This window comes from Cynoglossus semilaevis, chromosome 16, assembly GCF_000523025.1.
Source record: "Cynoglossus semilaevis isolate Cse_v1.0 chromosome 16, Cse_v1.0, whole genome shotgun sequence".
Lineage (NCBI taxonomy): Eukaryota > Metazoa > Chordata > Actinopteri > Pleuronectiformes > Cynoglossidae > Cynoglossus > Cynoglossus semilaevis.
In genome coordinates, this window is record NC_024322.1 from 2448095 (window position 1) to 2467651 (window position 19557).

Here is a 19557-nt window from a genome sequence, read left to right on the forward strand (position 1 = left end):
CATACATACATACGTGCGTACGTACATATATATAGATATACATATTTCTTTCTATGTATACATATATATTACCAATGTACCATGTATGTATTATAAACAAATATATGCAAATAAACCTAGATGTTCTATATTTAAAGACATTCAATTAGGATGTTACTTTTATCTACAGAGGCATCTGCAGGCTGTTTTTGCAACAAAATGAGGTACTACTAAATAATATTTTTTTGATATACAGTGGTGGGCAAAAGCTTGGCCACTACTGGTCGAAATGTCTGTTATTGTGAACAATTAAGCAAGTGGAAGATGAAATGATCTCCAACCGGGAATCAAGCTATGGATGACACACTCCCTCTACGTGTTAAAGAAAATCAGGTTTTATTTTCATCTTTGACATTTTTTCAAAATAACAGAAAAGAGAAAAGGGCCACATCAAAAGTTTGGGCACCCTGCATAGTTAATACCTAGTAGCCCCCAAGCTGTGATACTTGCTAAAGGGGTGCAAGACCTTAATTGGACTGATAGGGAGCTGCGAGTTGCCGACCCTTGGCCTAAGGGAGGGCCCAAACTTTTCTATACCACTGTAATGTAAATGTTTTTCCACAGTGGAATAGAAAGTTTGCCATGTCTGATCAGATTGGTTTTTATTATAAATACTTCTTTCACAATATGCTTGTTTTTTATTGCAACCAAATCGCCTCTGACCTGCAAAAGTTTTCTGCTACGAATATTCCCATGGCTCCTCAAATTCCCAATTGACATAGATATTTTACCACATTTGGCACAACTAAATTATTTGACTCAGTGGATTTGCTCGTGTCTTTTAAGATTGCTTTTTGAAACAAATCTTTTTTCACAATAAAAGCAACCAAAGGGTTTCTCTCCTGTGTGGGTTTTTTGGTGACCCCAGAGATGTGCCCTCTGGGAGAATTTTTTCCCACAAATAGGACATGTATATGGTTTCTCTCCTGTGTGAACACGCTCATGTATGGTTAATACAGCCTTATTAGTAAATATCTTACCACACTCTGAGCAACGGAATGATTTATGGCTCGTATGAAATTTCTCACGACTCATCAGAGTGCCCTTCTTAATGATTCTTTTTTCCGTGTTATGATACGTAAGACACGGCAGATCTGGCTTGGAAATCCTTTGTCCACATTCGGGAAAGCTCAGCTTCTCACGCATGTTTTCTTCAGTTTCCCAGAACACACATTTCGTTACTGTGAAAGGTTTGTTTATAACTTCACTGGTCTCTGTCCGTTCATCATCACTGTCTTCGGTCTCACAAGAGTCTTCTGCATTATCCTCAGTCTCCGGTTTTACATGTTCACCTGAACATTCAGTCAAACGATAAAGCAGCGAAGAGTCAGGTTTCTCTTCCTCGTCCTCCGTCTTCACTGCAATGGAAAGATCGATCTCCTCCTGTTTGATGCAAACTTCTTCCTCTTCATCTTTAATGATAGGACTGTGTGGCTCCTTCTTTTCTACACTGCGTCTGCACTCCATCTGCTTAGGGAGAACCTCCTCTCTTTGATAACCTGCAGCTTTGGGTGTTCTGCAAAAACGGTTTAGAGAAAATAAGAAAAAACACACACATACTCACTATGATGTGTAAATTATTCACAGAGTCATGATCAGTTACCAATATTAAAACATAGTCTAAGCAATTCTTTAGAAGGATACATTTTCATAATTTTAGGGTTAGGTGAGGTTAGGTTAAGTGTGTTTCTTTCATTTTGGGGTTACAGGAAATGATAGGTACATAAGTTTACATTCGGTTTTCTTAGTTTATTCATTGTCAAATTCATTAACACCCAGTGACTCAAAGGTATTACTAATGATGTGTCCCAAAATTTATGCCCTTCAAATGACTGCAAAATAACTCCCACGTCACTGTTAATATAAACCTCACGGCAAACCATCTATTGGCACAATTGACAATTTACCATCACGTCCCGTGTTTTATGACGAGCACTTCCTGTCCCTCGTCCCTTAGCCTTGCCTTAAAAAATTGTTGCCCAATACATTCATTTTCAACATGTTTATGCTTCCGACGTGTTCATTTTTGTCCTCTCTACGGGCTAAACGTAACTGGCAATCCCGTAAGATTAACTATTAAAACTGTTTTTATCGACTTTATGTTTGGTAAAAAACTGACCTGTTGTGTGCAGCCTGGCTGTGGGCTGACAGCAGTAGCCTTTGGCCACTGTTTTGCTGTCAACCATACATCGGTTGCTGTCCTGTCAATTTCCTTAGACACAAAATATCTTCTCCTTCGTACGTTGGTTTCTTCTCGACTCTCCAGTCGTAGTTGTAGTCATCCGCTTGACTAATGTCACTCACAGAAAGCAAAAGGCTACTGAATTGTCCTAATACCTTTGTAGCAAACAACAACAATTACTCTCTCCGGTTTCGCGTTATTAGCCAATATCCAAAAGCTAACCAGAACCCCGGAAGTGACGCGGGGGGTCATTTATCAGGCACTTATGCATGATAAATGCCTGAATAAAAATTAAATAAAAAAATAAAAAAACATACATACGTGTATATTTCTATGTATTTATACATATATATTAACAATGTATCATGTATGTATTTTGAATATATCATGAACGAATATATGCAAATAAACCAAACTGTTCTATATTTTAATCATATTATTCATAGTAACCAGATAAATACTACGGATTCAAACATTTCCCAGGTAATGACAGGACAAAATTACACATTTCCATGTCACTATTTTTTAAAAATAATGTAGAAAGACACCAACATGGCGGGTTAAAAATGTAACATCTTTAATAAAACAGAGGGCTTTCTATTTACAGCAAGAATTCTTCAGTAGCTCAAAACTCAGTCACCCTTCTGAAGGAGCCGACAATGGCGCAGGTAGCACACCAGTCCCGATACTTCCGGTACTCCCCGGGTCTAAGGAAGTACTGTCGCCCCCTGTAGTTGGGATACTCATAAAAGACGAAGTAGCCGTTCATGACGTTACACGAGTAGACATGGCGGTGGTGGAAACGGTCGGACACGCAGGGACAGTCGTCCATGAATTCCATCATGTTCCCGCTAAAGTCAGGCTTCTCGTAGATACGCAGTCTGTACGAGCCTCGGTACTGTGGAGCGAAATGGACAAAATCAATTTCCAATGGAAAAAATAATTAAATATAGAATAATTTAAAGGGATACTAAAGGAATTTAAAAACTGTTTTACTAAAATGAATACATTTATATTACACAATTTAACACATTAGTACATAAACGTATACTTTACTTGATTAGTTAAGATGAATGGAAATTTTATAGATGAATGGAAAGTATATAAAATATATATACAGATACATTTATGTCCCTGTTTTTAAATTTCTATTTCTATTCCAAAGTCACTCACTGCTGGAATCATGCGACAGGAGCGGATACAGGTGCTGAAGCCCATCCACCTCTGATAGTCCGGGTACTCTCCCTTCTTCATGAAGTATTGGTGGCCCATGTAGTTGGGTCGCTCGTAGATCATGAAGCAGCCATTGTCCACCCTGATGGAGTTGCAGCGGCTGAAGTAGGAGTGAAGGTCCGTGCAGTCGTTGCTGCACTCGTAGCTGCGACCCTGGAAGTTTTTGTCCTCGTAGAAGATGATCTGGAATCAGAAAATGTCACACACTCACGTGATTATCGGTTAAGCTGAGCTAAGCGTGTGATGTACATGTCGACTTAAAAAAAAAAAAAAAAAAAAAAAAAGGAAAATGACATTTTAACACCAAACAGAGCACTTTACCTTCCCCATGTTCTCCACTGGAGAGACCCCCCATGTTTTCCAGGCTTTTTATATCATCTCTTCTCAAACAACAAGTATTGTTATTTAAAACCCCTCGGTAACAGCCGAACGCTACTGTCACATGATTGACTTTTTGGTGGAGCACTGAAGTGAAAAGTATGGATTTGTAAATGAGCCCAGAAAACAGCGTGTGGTGAATTATATCAATGAGCGGTTTGTTGTTTTAACTCGACACAGGAAAAGACTAGTATGGTGTCCACACGTCCACTGGACAATGGCCGCGGAACAATACTGAACTGGCCTCTAGTGCTACATATTTTTTTTGTACCAGCACAGTACCAACTGGATGGTATACAATTACATCCAACTCCAAAATTAGAACAATTTAGAACAATTTAAACAAGTCAGTTTCTTTTGACAGTGAATGCAGCGTTCTCTAGATCAGTGGGTTTTTAACCCCTTTGACCTTGAGGCCCAATTTTTGTAGTACAAAGTTATTAAATATTAATACTGTTGAGGTTTGATTGAAGCTCTCACTGTTTGATTTGTATTTATTAAGAAACCAAATCTACTACTTACAATTAAAAATAAGGAGCATAATTATTATATATATTCCGTATTCCATAAAGTTGGGATTGTACCTACGCAAAACGCAAAACTTGTATCTTTTCTTTTCTTCGATTTAAAAAACTTCTCCATATGTTTTGTTACATCTAGCCTAGAGGAGAAGACGGACTTCTTCTCTATATATTGGAGCTTGTTAATCGGGATTAATTGATCATGATTAGTCGATCATGATTAAACATGATAATTCTGATAAATAAGGATCTATATATATATGACAAAAATATGTGGTGCTGGAACAGAAAGACAAATAACAGCAGGTAGATGTTTGTGCTTGAGGTTTGTTTTTATTCGTGACTAATCTAAATGATTGTCCGAAAATATACCAATGTAAAAGTACAAATTTTGTTACATATAGTTGGTGGATTCAGAGTTTCTTTCAAAATTAAACCCTCGTTCTCAACAATGCTAATCAGGTCTTAAGCAATCTAGGTATGTAAAAAATATTTAAAAATGTAAAAATCTCATTAATCTGCAAATTAATTAAGACATCTCTAGTAACAATTTAAAACTTCCGGAAGTTCTGGAACCATCCTCCAAAAGCTCAGTAGTCAGCGATGCGTCTAACGGAGCTCACCCTGGCGCTCCTGCCCCCCCACTCCGTGAACCTCTTGTACTCCCCGGGCCTGATCAGGTGCATCCTGCCCCTGTAATGCGGATGCTCGTAAAAGAGCCAGTTGCCGCTGACGGCGTGGCAGGAGAAGATGTTGTTCAGGTGGAAACGCTCCATGACGCTGGGGCAGTCGTCCGTCAGGTCCATCATCAAGCCTCCGAATTCGGTTCGCTCGTACAGGCGGATATTGAAAGAGCCGGGGTCCTGGTTTGGACAGGGAACGACTGGGTCACGTTTTTTTTTTGGTACCAACGTAGTAATGAAACCATTGGTACATGTTGGATTTAGCCAGTAACTCACTTCAGGTATAAGGTAACAGGAGCTGACAGAGTCACTGACGCCCATCCAGTGGTGGAAGTCTGGATACTGCCCTCTCCTCAGGTAGTACTGATTACCACAGAAGTTCGGTTTCTCGTAGATCATGAAGCAGCCGCTCTCCACGCTGATGGAGTTGCAGCGACTGATGAGGCCGCTCAGGTCGGCACAGTCATCCGTGCACGTGTGCCGACGTCCAGAGAAGTTGTGGTCCTCGTAGAAGATAATCTGCAGTTAGAAAGAAAACTAGAATTTTCAAAATAAAACCTCTTTTAGACTTCTGTTAGTATCACAGTCGGAATGACCTGTTGTTTTGAAACATTTAAATGAAAAAGTAAAGTGATATGAATGAATTATTTTGGAATGAAGTACATTAGTAAAACTGAAGTACATTTTTTTACTGTGTCCCACTGCGGACCAGAACCAAATTTCCTACGTACCGGCACTGGCCCCCGAACCAGGGGTTGGGGGTATAGAACATCCCTTGTAGACCTGCAGCAAGTTTGTTGCCAAACCATAAAAACTGCATACTTCACTATACAACTAATGAAAAATACACAAGTTCTCATAGGATCTACTAAAGTTTCTGAATTCTGCATGCACGCTACTGCACGTCAATATTTCACATTCAAACAGCTGAAACACTACCTTCCCCATGATGGCCTCTGTTCCTGCCCCGGACACGTGTCCATGAATGAAGCTTTTCAAGACAGTCCCACCCGGTCCATATATATAAAGAATCTGGAGTGCAGACTCTGCACATACTGTATCATTGATATTTAAATTGCAGAGAAATAGTTAGGCTTTTGTGCGTTTTGCATTGTTCGGAGGATGCGGCGTGTTTGTGCAGGTGAGTCTAAGAATGGTATAGCTGCACTGAGAGTGTGGTGGGTTGTTTTTTTGTCACTTGTTTGAAAAACAATCCACACATAATACACAAAACATAATAACTGAAATAATAACTGATCCATTTTAACTAGCAGAAACAGAATATAAATCATTTATGATCTGAAGAGTGAACTGTTTTTTAAGGAGGTTACATAAATAGAGCCCTTTTTTTTACAATTGAATATTTTCAATAACCCTCCTAATGTCTGTGGTAACGACTAGTTCAATCAGATAGATAATTAATTGGGCTGAAAACTATTATTCATCTATTGCTCGTTAAAGCCTGAAAGGCAGAACAATTAAATCCTCTTCTGCTAGGTGGCAGCAGATGGCTATGAAAACTACAAAAAAAAAAAAAAAAAAAAACTGAATTAAAAATGATAAGGTACTTACTGCTAAATACTGGCCATAAATATCAGCAAGTCAGTAAAAAGTGATATTTATTATTTAATTACATATACTTTTTGTGTATTGTGAGAGGATTTTATTTAACTACATATACTTTTTGTGTATTGTGAGAGTTTTGTTTGGTGTTGTGCCGTGAGGTTTTTCCTGGTGATAAATATGTGCCCTGCCTCAGAAAAGGTTGCAGTACTTCTCAAATACTGGGGTGGGCCCAGTGGGTGTGAGGGGCTTCCAATGGAATATGGCACGCTGGACATAAGTGTTCCACTGCTGTAATGCTTGAGTGATAACAAGCCTCCAGTCACTAGGTGGCAGCACCTCATACAGTGGTTTGTACAGATAAAAAATATACATGTTATCAGGTTCTCAATAGTGTTTCAATTCGCGGGGGTGTAGGTCGGGGGAAACCAAACCAAAGAATTCTAAAAGGAACCCTGAAAGTCCCAGAGAGAAAGAAGAAATCTAATAACACTCGATCACAGATGCCATTTTATTCAGGGTGTGAAACAAGGCGAAGAGCAAACACTTTACTAGAACCATCCTTCCATCTTTAGAGATCCATGAGTCGCTTGATGGAAGCTATTCTGGAGCTGCCGCCACTCCAGTCACCGAAGCTCCTGTACTGACCGGGCCTCAGGTAGTAGTGGCGCCCCCTGTAGTGAGGCTGCTCATACAGGAGCCAGTGGCCGTCCATCACGTTGCAGGAGTTGAAGTTTGTCATCCGGAAACGCTCCGTGACGTTGGGGCAGTCGTCTGTCAGCTCCATCATCTCGCCTCTCATGTCGGTGTGTTCGTACAGCTTCATCCTGAAACCGCCGCGGTGCTTCGGACCAAACGTAACATTTAAAGATAATCATTGTGATCCAAACATGCCAGATAACAAGAGGCTAACAATAGGACAAAAGTAGACGTAGCATTAACGAAGCTGTTTCAAGCCACGTTGAGCTACGTTAGCAGCCCTACAGCAGCAGTAAATTTTGGCTAATTTTTAAAAATTTTTTTTTGGTGCACAGGAACTAATTTCCAGGCACCAAGAACTTTATTTTGAAAGAGGGAACCTGTGACTGTTTGAAGTTATTTTGTGTTTACTTTTTGTATATGCTGTATCAGAATTCAAAACATCGCAATCGGGGCATCTCTGGTACTAAAGCTAGCCTTTCTTAACATCTAACACAGGCGTGGGTAAACTACGGCCCGGGGGCCGGATGTGGCCCGCTTGGCTTTTTAAACTTGTCTAAATTATGTTATTGATTTCTATCATTATACTTCTGCCTTGTCCATGCAGTACCTGCATTTCCCCAATAGATGGTGTAGAAAAGGCTAAAAGCATTTTAGCATTTTAGCGCTTATGCATGACTTTTACATGTCATTTGTCTTAATTCACACAAATGCTTTATCCATCTGCTCCTGACCCGGCCCCCGTGTCAAATGTTAGGACCCATTGTGTCCCGCGGGTCAAAGGTTTACACACCTGGTCTAACATGTAATTCTAGTTTGTCTAATTAATTTGACTACAAATCGGATAATACATTTGTTTCACACTAAGTCATTGATTCTAAAAATCTAAAATATTAAAAATCACATTTAGTATGATATTGTATTATGTAAAAGGGCCTCACCATGGGGATCAACCGACAGGACCTGACACAGTCGCTCATACCAGCCAGGTTCAGGTAGTCTGAGTACTCGCCCCTCTTCATGAAGAACTGGTTCCCGGTGAAACCAGGACGGTCATAGACCATGAACATGCCGCTCTCCACCTTGATGGAGCGGCAGCGGTCGAACACGGAGTGGAGGTCGGAGCAGTCGCCGGTGCACTCATAGTGACGGCCCTGGAAGTTCCTGTCCTCGTAGAAGATGATCTGAGGGAAAGAAGAAAAAAAAAAACACACACACATGTAATTTTCATGTTTCAAATAATGACGACTGACAGCTGTGATGTCGACGCGAACCTTTCCCATCATGGCTGCTGTAGTCCGCGGATCAGCTCCCTCTGTTCTCCACCACCAAAGGTGAGGTGGGCCTTTATACTCAGGCTAATCCATGTGTTGTTCTCTGACTGAAGTCTGGCGTCAGCAGAGATTCTTCAGGAGACCACGGGTCCAGAAACCACCGCAGCATAGAGAGCAGCTGGAAAAGTCCTTTTGAAAGGCATTGATCGATGACTGTCTAAAAAAAAAAAAATTATATATATATACATTGATATTAATACACTTCCTTGTAAACGTATGCAGCATCACAATTCACTTCAAACTGGTCATTTAAGTAACTGTGAGATTCCTCAATTTTTAAGTTCACTAGTGACAGGTTTGAGTATAAAGAACATAAAAGGCACCACAACAAGTCACATTGGTTAGAAAGAGTTTGCTGAATTGTCCAATATATAAAAGGCACCACAAAGAGTCGCTAGAAAGAGTTTGCTGAATTGTCCAATAACAGTTTATCTTTCTTGTCATCTAGTGCAGGGTCCCCAACCCCCCGTGCGGGGACCGGAGCCGGTCCGTAGGTCATTTGGTACTGTGGGACACAGTAAAAAAAATGTACTTCAGTTTTACTAATTTACTTCATTCCAAAAGAATCCAGAATAAAGACTAAAAGATGTTTTATTTTGAAAATCTAGTGATCCTTCAATGATGGTGCAGTGTTACTGGTCCGCATTAACGGCTGATACGGGCGACTGGTACAAAACAGATTAGGGACCTCAGGTCTAGATCTTTCAGAGTCTCTGTATTTGTATGTGGCCAAGGATGGAAACTGCTGCTAAATGTGAATAATTTGCATAAGAAATGAGGGTTTGTGTTTGTTTACTCTTGCTGCAGTCCAGATCTGTCTTCTATTTAAAGTGTTTGGACCATCACGAAGAGGAGAACCAGATGATTGTAACTCGCAAGTTTCAAGAAACTGTGGAAGTTTTTGAAATTCTCAAAAGTATTAAGAAAGAAGGAGACGTGACACAAAAAACTACAGGGGCCTAAACCGTCATCCAGGCTTCAGGACTCGCGAAGTTGTGACACAGTCCAGGTCCTGGTCCTTTCAATTTCAAAATCATAAATCGCTGGTGTCAATTTTACAATAATCCCACAAAGGCTCAGAGAACAGAATCAATAATGAATCTATTTATTAGCCCTTTTTAAATAATATCATCGTGGTTTTTTTTTTCTTCAGAAATTCTCCACTCTTTTGAACTTTTTCACGATGATGGAAAAAAAAACAATTAAAACTCTGTGACTCTGCGGAATGATCCATTGATGGCGCTGTTGGACCCCCAGTCGCTGAACTTCCGGTACTCTCCGGGCCTCATGAAGAACTGCTGGCCTCGGTATCCGGGCTGGTCATACATGGTCCAGAATCCTTCCACCACGTTGCAGGAGTAGATGTCGCGGCAGCGGAAGTGATCCTGCACCGACTCGCAGTCTTCACTGAACTCCATCATGTGACCCTGGAGGTTGGGTCGGTCGTAGATGCGAATGCGGTGGGGCCCCCCAGTGGTCTGGAGGAGTGTGAGAATTTTACAGGGAAGAAAGAAAATCAACAAAAATACTTTTTTTTTTTGGCCAAATATTTTTTTTAACACGCACAAAAAAAAACAGACTTTTCACTATTTCCTGTTTCTCGGCTATCTACCTCAGATATTTCCAACCCTGATAACACTTTGATTGGACAGATTGTATCGCCGATTCTGCTTCAAGGTTTTTTTTGCAAATATCAACTATTCAAAAACTTTATATCTAAGTCTAACATGTCCTTTAGAGGAGCTTCTCTATGTTGACAACACGGATGGACAAAATCCACATGTACTTACATAGGAGAAGGTTTTACAGACAAAATCCACATGTACATGTACTTACATAGGAGAAGGTTTTACAGGAGCCAATGGTGTCACTGAAGCCCATCCAGTGCTGGTAGTTGGGGTACTCTCCCCGGGTCAGGACGTACTGGTGACCAGTGAAGTTGGGCTTCTCGTACAGAACCCAGCAGCCACTCTCCACCTTGATGGAGTTGCAGCGGCTGAAGTGAGGCTGAGTGTCGGGGCAGTCGCTGTCGCGCTCGAAAGCGCGGCCCTGGAAGTCTCTTTCCTCGTAGAAGATGATCTACAAAGAGGGTTCACTTCGTTAGAATCGCTGTTAATCGTCAGAATTTTTAAAAAGTGGAGAAAGATTTTTTGTTTTGTTTTACCTTACTGCTCATCCTGAACAGAGTTCTGGACCCGGTCACCTAGTGAAGCTGGTGGTCTCACAGAGCAGAACAGCAGGACGCCAGCTTTATAAACCTCTGTCAAAGGTCCCTCCGGGCCAACATTAGCTGTTGGTTCAATGAGCGGGGATTTAAAAGACCGGCGTTTGCTGCCAAGATTCTTGATCCAACAACAGAGCGAAAAGCCGTGAATCATCACTGCAATTTAGAAGTCTGACCGGGCAAATTTCTGACCCGCTGTGACCTCTTTATTTATTGACAATGTTTTATTCACTAATCCAGCCTGGAGTGGATCAAGGTTTATACATAGAGATACAGTAGTCATCACAAAACAGCTAAACTTTTAAATGGGGGAGAAATTTGAAAGAGAAAAAAAAAAAAAAAACTGAAACAGAAGAAAAGAAAGTAAATGAGCTGTTTATTGAAAAAAAAAAGATGAAATAATTTATCTGAAATGGCGGAGGTCGACGTCAGTCCTGTAGAGACTCCTTCGATCCTTCATAGTTCTGAGCTCCTTCCTCCTGTTCGTTACTGCTGTCCTGAGGGCAGGAAAAGGTTGGTTTTTGGTTCAATTCAACTTTAGCTGTTGTACTTTATTTTTTACATCTTAAAGTAATGATTCAGTAATAGTAAAATCGATAAATAGTTCGTATTAGGTGTGTAATTATAAAGTGTTTCTACATGAGGCCTAAATAATAACACAATACTGTGAGAATTCTCTGGTAATTTGATGTAACTTTTCATGTTGGTGTCATTTGTTTTTCACTGGATAACATCTCTGACCTTTTAGAACATGGTTTTTTTTTTCATGTGTCTCCGTGGAAACTCACACTGAGGAAAGATTGAGACGAGGACGAGGGGAGTGATGAAGGTTGTCGTGGAATAAAATGTGGGGGAGCGCTGGACTTCGCCCGCTCTGACAACCATCTTCTCAACTTCTGACCTTAATAAACACAAAACAATTCTAGCATGAATGTTAGAATTTACAATATACAAGCTTTATTTGTAAAACTATATATTAGGAAATGAGTGAAAAGATATGACAATGTAGTTTTGAGAAATATGCATCTCTCAAGGTTGAAAATGTTTCCTAAAATCTCAACTCCAAACACTTATTAAATGAATTAACAGGGTTTAACCACTAGAGGACGCCCTTTAGCCCACAGACTCACTGTGTTGTTTGGAGTGTTCCACAGCCTTGTATGATCCGAGCATTGCAAACGGATGGTAGGAGAGGGTGAAGGGATACACGATGGAGGCCTGGGGAATACATGATACATTTTTCAAAAGACTAGACGTTTGAATACATATTTAAAAAAATACAAAGTAAGACATTGAAGTAAAAATAGTACTGCCTAATACACAACAAACTAATCTAGACTCAAGTATTTGGAAAGGCAGAAATGTAAGCTATGGTTTTGAATATGACAGATTAAATTGTTTTTATCGCTCAATAGTGACATCTGCCGGCTGCTACTATTATTTCAATCAATCTGGTAATGTGAAGGTTTCTTTGATCCATACAGTACATCCATATAGAAACAGTGAAACAAATAAATTAATTATCATAAAATAAAGTAGTATTATTACTTAAATTTTAGGTATATTTTGAGTTACAAGTTTGAAGTAAAACGCGACAGAGTGATGGCGGTTGTACCTTGGTCTGGTAGTTGGGAAATGAAGCTGCGGGTTTGCACTGGTACAGAGTCAAAATCTCCTCCACTGGAAGACTGTCCTACATCCCAGACACGTTCAAAAGATAAGAAAGGTAGTACACGGGAATAATTTAAGTATTTGATTGTACTATTCAGAGTAGAAAAATAATTCAGCATTGTGTTTACTGTGATGACAATTTTCCTACAATTAAATTGCAAAACAATATGTATATATCATTGTATCGTATAGTATTGCAATATATCACAATATATTGTATGGTTGCCTCTGTATTGTAATACATCATATTGCCAGGTTCTTGCCAATACATGCCTCTTATATATATGTACTGTTTAGAATGTGTGCGCATATATACGTATATTCATATACTTATGTGTACATACATACACATTGGTTATATACACATACATACATGTGCACATATATACAAATATATACATCTCCATGCATAACAAAATGGCATCCTTGAAACCACAGTGGCTCTTGTTACCATAATAATTCCAGCGAAGGCCGACAGGATCATGGCCTCGCGCTCTAATCGATCTGGATAACGGGATCCTCCTAAACTGCGAGATGGTCTGTTGTACGGGGAGAAAAACAAAGAGAAACTAAAACACTGTATCTAACACAAATAGTCATGTGACACGTACGTAGATGTGTTGTTTTTTTGTTTTTGTTTTCCTTCCAAATGCAGTTTGGATACTGTTCCAAAAGGCTTGTACAGAGCAGACAAGACAAAAAATTGCTCACACGATGTGGTTGTCCAGAACATGGCGTCCCTCTTCTCTGTCCAACCACCACAGGGCAACGCTGATGGCAAGATCATAATGAGCCTGAAACGTTTCCAAGCACACAATCACTGAAGCCGCATGTACACCAGATGTCAGCCATTCACGTCGCTCCAGTTGGGATATTTTTACCAAATCGTCCAGCACCGTCGACGTTCCCTTTCCCTTTGGATCGAACGCATTTTCTCGGAGTTTCTGACCGATGTAATCACCACTGTTCAAGAGCAGGGAGAAATTATTTACTATAGTTGGACCTACAGTATAGTTGGTTGTGACTGTTTTTTTTTAATGTCCACTTACATTAGAGCTTCAACATCTCTCTTCAGCTTCTTTGAGCCCATTTTTTCATCAGCGGACTGTAACAGTCACAGAATTTAAAGAAACTCTCTTAAGGTCAGACTCTCTATCTAAAATACCGGAGGGATGATGAGTAAAACCAGGCAACGGAAAAGTATAACAATTAACATTTTCCAATAGAAACTACATTAGCCACTTTTTACACCTAAGCTCCTTAAAGATAACTTGACATTTTCTTTTTTTCTTCAGGCAACTGACTGTATAACAATAATATTTTTTGGTTTCAAAAACATATTTAAACACAGGGTTACCATTGAACTGTCTGTTAAACAGACAGGGTTTAGTGCTTGGCTGCAGTGCTGTTGCCAGGCAATGAACATGATACTAACACAAAGAAATATATTCCTTGAAAATCAGACTCAGAAGTGAATCAAAATATTTCGGTCTGAACCCTTTAATTGATAAAAAAAAAAAAAAAAATTAAAAACAATAATTTTAAAAGAATTCAGACAGAGGCGTATCAGTACTCACCACACAGTCTTGTAGATGAAAACTTTACACAACGCTTCTTAAATCCCAGCCAAGTGTGCAGTCTTTCAGCGGCTGGCTGTGCCAACTGACCTTTCTGAGGAACATGAACCTTTTTACAGCGTGCTGTCTGCACTGAATCATTTATGACCAACCTGCCACCGCTCTCCCAGAGCCACCATCAGCAGTGGACTCGCAGATTAACACAGATCGGGTTTACCGTTACCATTTGTCATGTGATGATGCAGGGTTTGAAGATTAATATCACATATGAATAAATCAGAGAAAATTATTATTTGTCCACAGTAAATGTGCCCGACATCTCTTTAGATGCATTCTTGTGTTTCTTCTTCTTGTTTTTAAACACTGGTGAGCTCAGGAACTTTGTGTCTGTAAATTTGTCTCCTCGTCTGATTTTGCTGTTTTGGTGAGAAAAAAAAAAAAGAGAAAGAGAGAAAAGTTGAATTAATACTCACAGCAGTTTCCTTTTTTTTTTTTTTTTTTCTTTTTATTGGCCAGATTTTTTAGTAATAAGTTCAGTTGTTTTAATTATTTATTTTGAATATATTTTCAATTAATAATTTATTTGTTGGCTATAAATAAAATTAAAAAATATTAATAAAATAAATACAAATAAAATACAAATAAAATAAACTTTGTTTGTGGATTCTATCTATTTTACGGTTTTATTTTTGGTTTTTTAAAAATCTTGCTGTATCCAGGTAAATCACAAGTTGAATGAGACAAATTTATGACACAAAATCAACCTTTCAAGACAACTTTTAGTTGACATTTAAATAACCTCAAATTACATGACAAGTTCAAAAGCCCTCTGAGACTGCTGAATAATGTGTTTACATTGACCAACAAATTAATTTGAGTGGTTTTAGCCTAATAAACAGTTATTCACTCAATGAGATTTTTTTTTCAGTACCAAGGCCATTACATTACAATTAGCAGATGCTTTTATCCCAAAGCGGCTGAGAAGCCTGTCAGTCATGTGATTCTCATGAAAAAGATTTGGTCTGTGTGACAAAAAGAGAAGAGACTAACTTTCAGACGGGATCAAATTCCAGTGTTGTCATTTTTCATGATTTGTGATTAAAAAATTTTAAACGTCAGTCTCAACAAACTTCTATTGTTCTGCTTTTTGAAATTTGTAGCTTAATTCCCAAGCATAATTTGTCCATATCAAAAACCAACATCTTAAAATGAGTTTCAATTCAAAGAGAATTTAAGTGTTACATTAAATCCTGTTGCAGTTGCTGATTGGCTCAATCGTGGGAAGTTCATTTTGTCCAAATATGAATTATGCTCTTCACACAAAGGTTAAATCAAATCGAACAAAAACTTAGATTATATCGCAAAGATTTGATGCATTCACATTTGACAAGAAGAATTTTTAAAAAAAGACGCAAGAGGAGAAGAAACATACCTGGTGAAGTTTCAACTGAAATAACTGACTTCTCAGTGACTGACGCTGGTCTTCCAGGACTGTTCAGGAAAGACTGCATCTCCGTGTCTGCGATACTGTGATCCAGGCTGGACCATGGAGGCATCTCCTCTGTAAGCATGTCAGTAAAACCATGACCATCTTTCTGTCCACCTGTGTCTGCTGAAGGACTGTTGACGTCCAACAGATCAGACGTCCTCGTGTTGTTCAGCGAAACCTTCTCTTGAGTTGTACGTCTGATGATAAATGTCTTCCTCGGGGACCTGCGCTCCGGAGGTGCGCGCAGCTCGGATTTGTTTCGACGGTCTTTTGGTTTTGACTTTGACTTTTTGGACTTTGAACTGCAGATCTGTTCGAAGATGTCGCCATCTTCGGTCTTTTCACAATATGAGCTTTCAGATATGTGGACATCTCCTGTTGGGTCTTGATCTCCTTCCCAGTCATTGACGTCAAAACCAGGCCACACATCTGTCGCTTTCTGATTCTCTGCAGATTCAAGTCCTTTGTTACTTTTATTGTTTGCATTATCTCCATCATTTAAAAATGCATCCCTGTCTTTCTTGTGTGTCCTTCTCTTTTTAACAGGCCTCCCGCCCTCTTCCTTCCTGGCTTTTTTAGGTTTCTTAAACTTTGGGCCTGTGATTTCATCTCGGTCCTGGAGCAGAATTTCAGGTTGATTTTCGCTACTCATGTTCTCCTGAGAACTCTCGATATCTTGAGTGGAGAACCAGCGTCTTTTGCAAGAGTTCTGAGGAGAATCTGGATACTGGGGATCAAGAACTTGGGCTGTGTTTGCCAATGGTGCCTGTGTCTTATTGTCAGGGGAACTTGGAGGCAGTGTCAGTTTTCCCTGCTTTTCAACACATGCTTGAGGGGAGTCGAGGAAGGTAGAACCTGAAGTGACGGAGATAACAAATGTCCCTCTGCATCTTGGTTTATGACCACCTCCAGAATGAGGTGGAACCTTGGGTTTAAAGATACTCGGACAAACAGTTTTATCTGCAAGGAACACAAACTCTTCGGGTTGTTTTTGCTCTTCATACTCGGCCACGACGGCATCACCGCAGAGCTGTTCCTGTTCTGACTGACTGCTTTCTTTAGGAGTAGTCAGTGAAGACTGTCTTTTGGTCATGGACGTCACAGCCCGTCCTTTAGTTCTGGTCCTCCTGCATGTGATTTTGGACATGTCCTTTTCTGATGCTACTTGTACTTGGCTCACAGCGTTAAGGGCGTTTTCGGAATCCTTAAAATAATCCTCACAATTTATCGAAACCTCGCAGGACTTGGACTTTGTGTCGTGGACTACTACTTTTAACTTGTTCTTTGATGTTTTCTGACAGTTTTCCACAACAGCCTTGCCCAATTTAGGGATGCGGGAGTTATGATCACGACCAGATGCAGTTTTAAACAAGTCAGGTTTTTTAGTCTCTTGGTCTCTGTTATTCTCAGGCTCATTTGTGTGGGGGGTAGCAGAAGTCTTAATCTCATTCTTACTAGAAACTGTAGACCTTTTCACGTGTGGAACACCTGTCCGATGGGTGGAGTCTGCTTTATTGCTCGGAATTGTCACGCCCCCTGTGTTTTTCTTGGCTTTGGTTTCCACAATGATGACCTCATTATTATGGGTTTGTGTCATCTCCATTGTCGAGTCCAGAAGTAGCGTTTTATCGTTTTTATTTTTGGGACTTGGATTCGCTGTTGTAGCTAGATTCAGAGAAGCTCTAGATATGTCACATACATTAAGAAGTGCAGGATTAGTGTCGGATTCTGGCCGAGAGACGTTGGAGATGGTGGACTGACGGGAAGTTGCTGTCTGGGATTCTTCTGGACGCTGACCTGATTCCCTTTTATTTACTTTTGTTTCAATTGGGAAAAAAAAGTGGACAAATTAATATGTCTGTTTCAAAAACATTAAAACAAAATAAATAAATATAGATACTAAAAAATGTAAATCTATGGCTGCCTACATTGTTGTGCACCAGGTGACTTGGTGGTTATCTCTTGGAAGATGTCTCTCTCATTTCTGTTTTTTTCAGACAGGCGTGCGTTTAAATTTTGGGCGGAAACTACAAAATCGTTTCGGATTTCTGGCTGAGAAGGCAATGGATCTGTCACACTGGGAAGAGGAGTAAATAGGACATGGGAGTCAATCCAAAAAAGCATTTCAGTAAGTACATTCAAATGTTCTATTTTTCTCACCTGTCCACTGCAAGATTTTCTTTGTTGACGTTATTAAAAAGGCCCTTGTTTTCTTCAGGCTCTTGAAAAAGGTCCTTTGGGAGGTAAGAAATCATTTCTTAAGTAAATAAGCATGTTTTCAATACTTCTCATTTTTGTAATGAGCCTGGACAGACTTAGATATATAATTAGCAATCAAACTTGTCATTCCTCACCGTATCAGAGAAAAGATCTGTCACTGCTTCAAAGTGTTGCATAGTGTTTTTGTACAAGTTTTTCCAAATTAGGAGCTGTAAAAAAAACAACCAAAAAACTTTAGTCATTAGCATTCAATTACCTACGTATACAGAGTAATACTGACACTTTATTTTATTCTGATTCTTTTAATCAACCCTCAAGCATGTTAAATGCGTCTATGGTTAAAGAACCCACCATTTTTCGGTCCTTGTATTTCCTGTGTTAAAGAACACACCATTTTTCGGTCCTTGTATTTCCTGGTGGCCAACTCAAAGCACAGAGACTGTAACTGTTTATGCAGGCACATGACCTCGAGCTCCAGCTGCTGCCTCCGCTCTTTTTGAGCCTGCAGAGCAACAGCCAAGGCCTTGTTGTTGGTCTTTAAGGAGACCCTGAAGAATGATGAGGTGTCTGGTTTTGTGTTAAAAAGGAGAGACAAATTTAGAAGAATTACTTTACAGTTCATTTTTCTGGTCTGGCACTGATTTGGATTTCAGTTTAATTCTGTGACATTTTTCGACTTACTTAGCATCTTGTTCTTGACCTTTGATGCCGCAGCTGCAGAGCGCTTGGATCCTTTTAATGGTGCCATAGTGCTACCTTGTAGTGTAAGCATTTTCAGATGATGAAGATGAATAATTGGTGACCTGAAGAAGAAAAAAAAATCAATTGTATCTTCGTGAATTAGGTCAGAAACTAGAGCGGAATTCAAAATGATCACATTAGCTTCATTTATTTCTTCTTTTTTAATGAAAATTGCCAAAAACTTCTGTCAGCGTAACACTGCATCAATTCCAGTAAAATGATGCAGGCATAGGAAAGGACAGTGGGTTAATTTGAAATATTCTGAAGAATTGTTTTAGTGATGTAATGCACTTACAGCCTCTCTCCTCAACTCAGAAATACACAAAAACGAGTTGATCTGGTCTTGTTATTAGCAAAAGTATAATTTCCAAATACATAATACACAATTCTTAATTATAAGCCCTAATGGAAAAAGGAATGGTGAATAATGTACAATGTTTTTGCTAAAGTCTGCTAAAAAAACAAAACAATAAACGCTTCAATAACTACACTGAGCATGGTATACGGGTTTTTGGACCAATTTAACGATAATGAGACAACGGACGTTTATTAATAAAGTTTAAGCTGTCAGTTACTTGGAGTTAGCATTACCTGAATAGCAGTATATCCGTTGACTATAAGTTTGCTTCCATAGTTCAACAAACTCACCTAACTCAAGTTTTAAAAACAGACGATAGTTATAATCTTCAGCTTTCTTCCACGGCAAGCGTGACCGGTAAAATTAAAGTTCATAATACTTTCCCGCTCGTCAAATCTTCTATTTTTCAAAAACACAACGATGAAACCGCCGAGCGTCTGCGCATGTGCAGGGAGACCGTGTTTCCTGTTTTGCAGCAAAATGGTCAGGTTCCGCACATTGCTGCCTCACACTGGTGTGGAAGTATTTTGCACTTTTTCATCTTAAATAGCAGGGATATATCTTATTTGGGGAGTTTAATACGAAAGCATATGGTAAATTATTATTATTTCATAAAAAATAATTTGATTCCTGGACTATTATACC

General features: G+C 39.4%; 7 protein-coding genes across 9 annotated transcripts; all 7 read right to left on the minus strand.

Moving 5' to 3' along the window:
• Positions 1–352: 352 nt before the first annotated feature.
• On the minus strand, positions 353–2453 carry LOC103391631 (gastrula zinc finger protein XlCGF49.1-like). The gene is made up of 2 exons (XM_008327982.3): positions 2159–2453; positions 353–1555 (listed from the first exon to the last, which is right to left on the minus strand). Exon 2 carries the CDS (start codon positions 1504–1506, stop codon positions 799–801), a length of 708 nt encoding a protein of 235 aa, XP_008326204.2. The 5' UTR covers positions 1507–1555; positions 2159–2453; the 3' UTR covers positions 353–798.
• Positions 2454–2467: 14 nt separating this feature from the next.
• LOC103391635 (gamma-crystallin M2-like) lies at positions 2468–3784 on the minus strand. Its single transcript, XM_008327986.2, has 3 exons — positions 3776–3784; positions 3395–3637; positions 2468–3119 (listed from the first exon to the last, which is right to left on the minus strand). The coding sequence occupies exons 1-3, from the start codon at positions 3782–3784 to the stop codon at positions 2847–2849; spliced, it is 525 nt and encodes a 174-aa protein (XP_008326208.1). The 3' UTR covers positions 2468–2846.
• Positions 3785–4684: 900 nt separating this feature from the next.
• Positions 4685–5984, minus strand: LOC103391655 (gamma-crystallin M2-like). The gene is made up of 3 exons (XM_008328012.2): positions 5976–5984; positions 5313–5555; positions 4685–5216 (listed from the first exon to the last, which is right to left on the minus strand). Exons 1-3 carry the CDS (start codon positions 5982–5984, stop codon positions 4944–4946), a joined length of 525 nt encoding a protein of 174 aa, XP_008326234.1. The 3' UTR covers positions 4685–4943.
• Positions 5985–7010: 1026 nt separating this feature from the next.
• LOC103391636 (gamma-crystallin M3-like) lies at positions 7011–8938 on the minus strand. Its single transcript, XM_008327987.3, has 3 exons — positions 8573–8938; positions 8240–8482; positions 7011–7443 (listed from the first exon to the last, which is right to left on the minus strand). Exons 1-3 carry the CDS (start codon positions 8582–8584, stop codon positions 7171–7173), a joined length of 528 nt encoding a protein of 175 aa, XP_008326209.1. The 5' UTR covers positions 8585–8938; the 3' UTR covers positions 7011–7170.
• Positions 8939–9250: 312 nt separating this feature from the next.
• On the minus strand, positions 9251–11151 carry LOC103391637 (gamma-crystallin M2-like). The gene is made up of 3 exons (XM_008327988.3): positions 10797–11151; positions 10469–10711; positions 9251–10110 (listed from the first exon to the last, which is right to left on the minus strand). The coding sequence occupies exons 1-3, from the start codon at positions 10806–10808 to the stop codon at positions 9835–9837; spliced, it is 531 nt and encodes a 176-aa protein (XP_008326210.1). The 5' UTR covers positions 10809–11151; the 3' UTR covers positions 9251–9834.
• A 9-nt stretch (positions 11152–11160) lies between these two features.
• On the minus strand, positions 11161–14598 carry c9h2orf80 (chromosome 9 C2orf80 homolog). 2 transcript variants are annotated; one of them, XM_008327989.3, is made up of 9 exons: positions 14105–14598; positions 13577–13632; positions 13409–13490; positions 13239–13321; positions 12979–13066; positions 12472–12549; positions 11987–12074; positions 11645–11757; positions 11161–11353 (listed from the first exon to the last, which is right to left on the minus strand). In XM_008327989.3, the coding sequence occupies exons 2-9, from the start codon at positions 13615–13617 to the stop codon at positions 11285–11287; spliced, it is 642 nt and encodes a 213-aa protein (XP_008326211.1). In that variant the 5' UTR covers positions 13618–13632; positions 14105–14598; the 3' UTR covers positions 11161–11284. The 2 variants fall into 2 exon arrangements, with proteins under 2 accessions (XP_008326211.1, XP_016895240.1); XM_017039751.2 differs by having other exon boundaries at positions 12979–13069.
• An 822-nt stretch (positions 14599–15420) lies between these two features.
• sgo2 (shugoshin 2) lies at positions 15421–19492 on the minus strand. 2 transcript variants are annotated; one of them, XM_025064064.1, is made up of 7 exons: positions 19203–19492; positions 18495–18616; positions 18205–18380; positions 17948–18022; positions 17754–17827; positions 17522–17670; positions 15421–17408 (listed from the first exon to the last, which is right to left on the minus strand). In XM_025064064.1, exons 2-7 carry the CDS (start codon positions 18583–18585, stop codon positions 15436–15438), a joined length of 2538 nt encoding a protein of 845 aa, XP_024919832.1. In that variant the 5' UTR covers positions 18586–18616; positions 19203–19492; the 3' UTR covers positions 15421–15435. The 2 variants fall into 2 exon arrangements, with proteins under 2 accessions (XP_024919832.1, XP_024919833.1); XM_025064065.1 differs by having other exon boundaries at positions 19146–19492.
• Between the last annotated feature and the right edge of the window lie 65 nt (positions 19493–19557).

Excerpts from the sequence above, each read along its gene's own strand:
- c9h2orf80 (XM_017039751.2), bottom strand. The coding sequence starts at position 13,617 with ATGGGCTCAAAGAAGCTGAAGAGAGATGTTGAAGCTCTAAT. Across the intron at positions 11,758-11,986 it reads GGAACACTCCAAACAACACA|GTCAGAAGTTGAGAAGATGG; the intron begins GTGAGTCTGTGG and ends GTGTTTATTAAG. Across the intron at positions 11,354-11,644 it reads CGTCTCAATCTTTCCTCAGT|GACAGCAGTAACGAACAGGA; the intron begins GTGAGTTTCCAC and ends TCCTGCCCTCAG.
- LOC103391637 (XM_008327988.3), bottom strand. Across the intron at positions 10,111-10,468 it reads CCTGTAAAACCTTCTCCTAT|ACCACTGGGGGGCCCCACCG; the intron begins GTAAGTACATGT and ends ACACTCCTCCAG.
- sgo2 (XM_025064064.1), bottom strand. The coding sequence starts at position 18,585 with ATGCTTACACTACAAGGTAGCACTATGGCACCATTAAAAGGATCCAAG. Across the intron at positions 18,381-18,494 it reads GGTCAAGAACAAGATGCTAA|ACACCTCATCATTCTTCAGG; the intron begins GTAAGTCGAAAA and ends ACACAAAACCAG. Across the intron at positions 17,671-17,753 it reads GAAAATCTTGCAGTGGACAG|TGTGACAGATCCATTGCCTT; the intron begins GTGAGAAAAATA and ends TCCTCTTCCCAG.
- LOC103391635 (XM_008327986.2), bottom strand. Across the intron at positions 3,120-3,394 it reads CCTGTCGCATGATTCCAGCA|TACCGAGGCTCGTACAGACT; the intron begins GTGAGTGACTTT and ends TTCGCTCCACAG.
- LOC103391631 (XM_008327982.3), bottom strand. The coding sequence starts at position 1,506 with ATGGAGTGCAGACGCAGTGTAGAAAAGAAGGAGCCACACAGTCCTATC.
- LOC103391655 (XM_008328012.2), bottom strand. Across the intron at positions 5,217-5,312 it reads CCTGTTACCTTATACCTGAA|GACCCCGGCTCTTTCAATAT; the intron begins GTGAGTTACTGG and ends TGTCCAAACCAG.
- LOC103391636 (XM_008327987.3), bottom strand. Across the intron at positions 7,444-8,239 it reads CCTGTCGGTTGATCCCCATG|CACCGCGGCGGTTTCAGGAT; the intron begins GTGAGGCCCTTT and ends TTTGGTCCGAAG.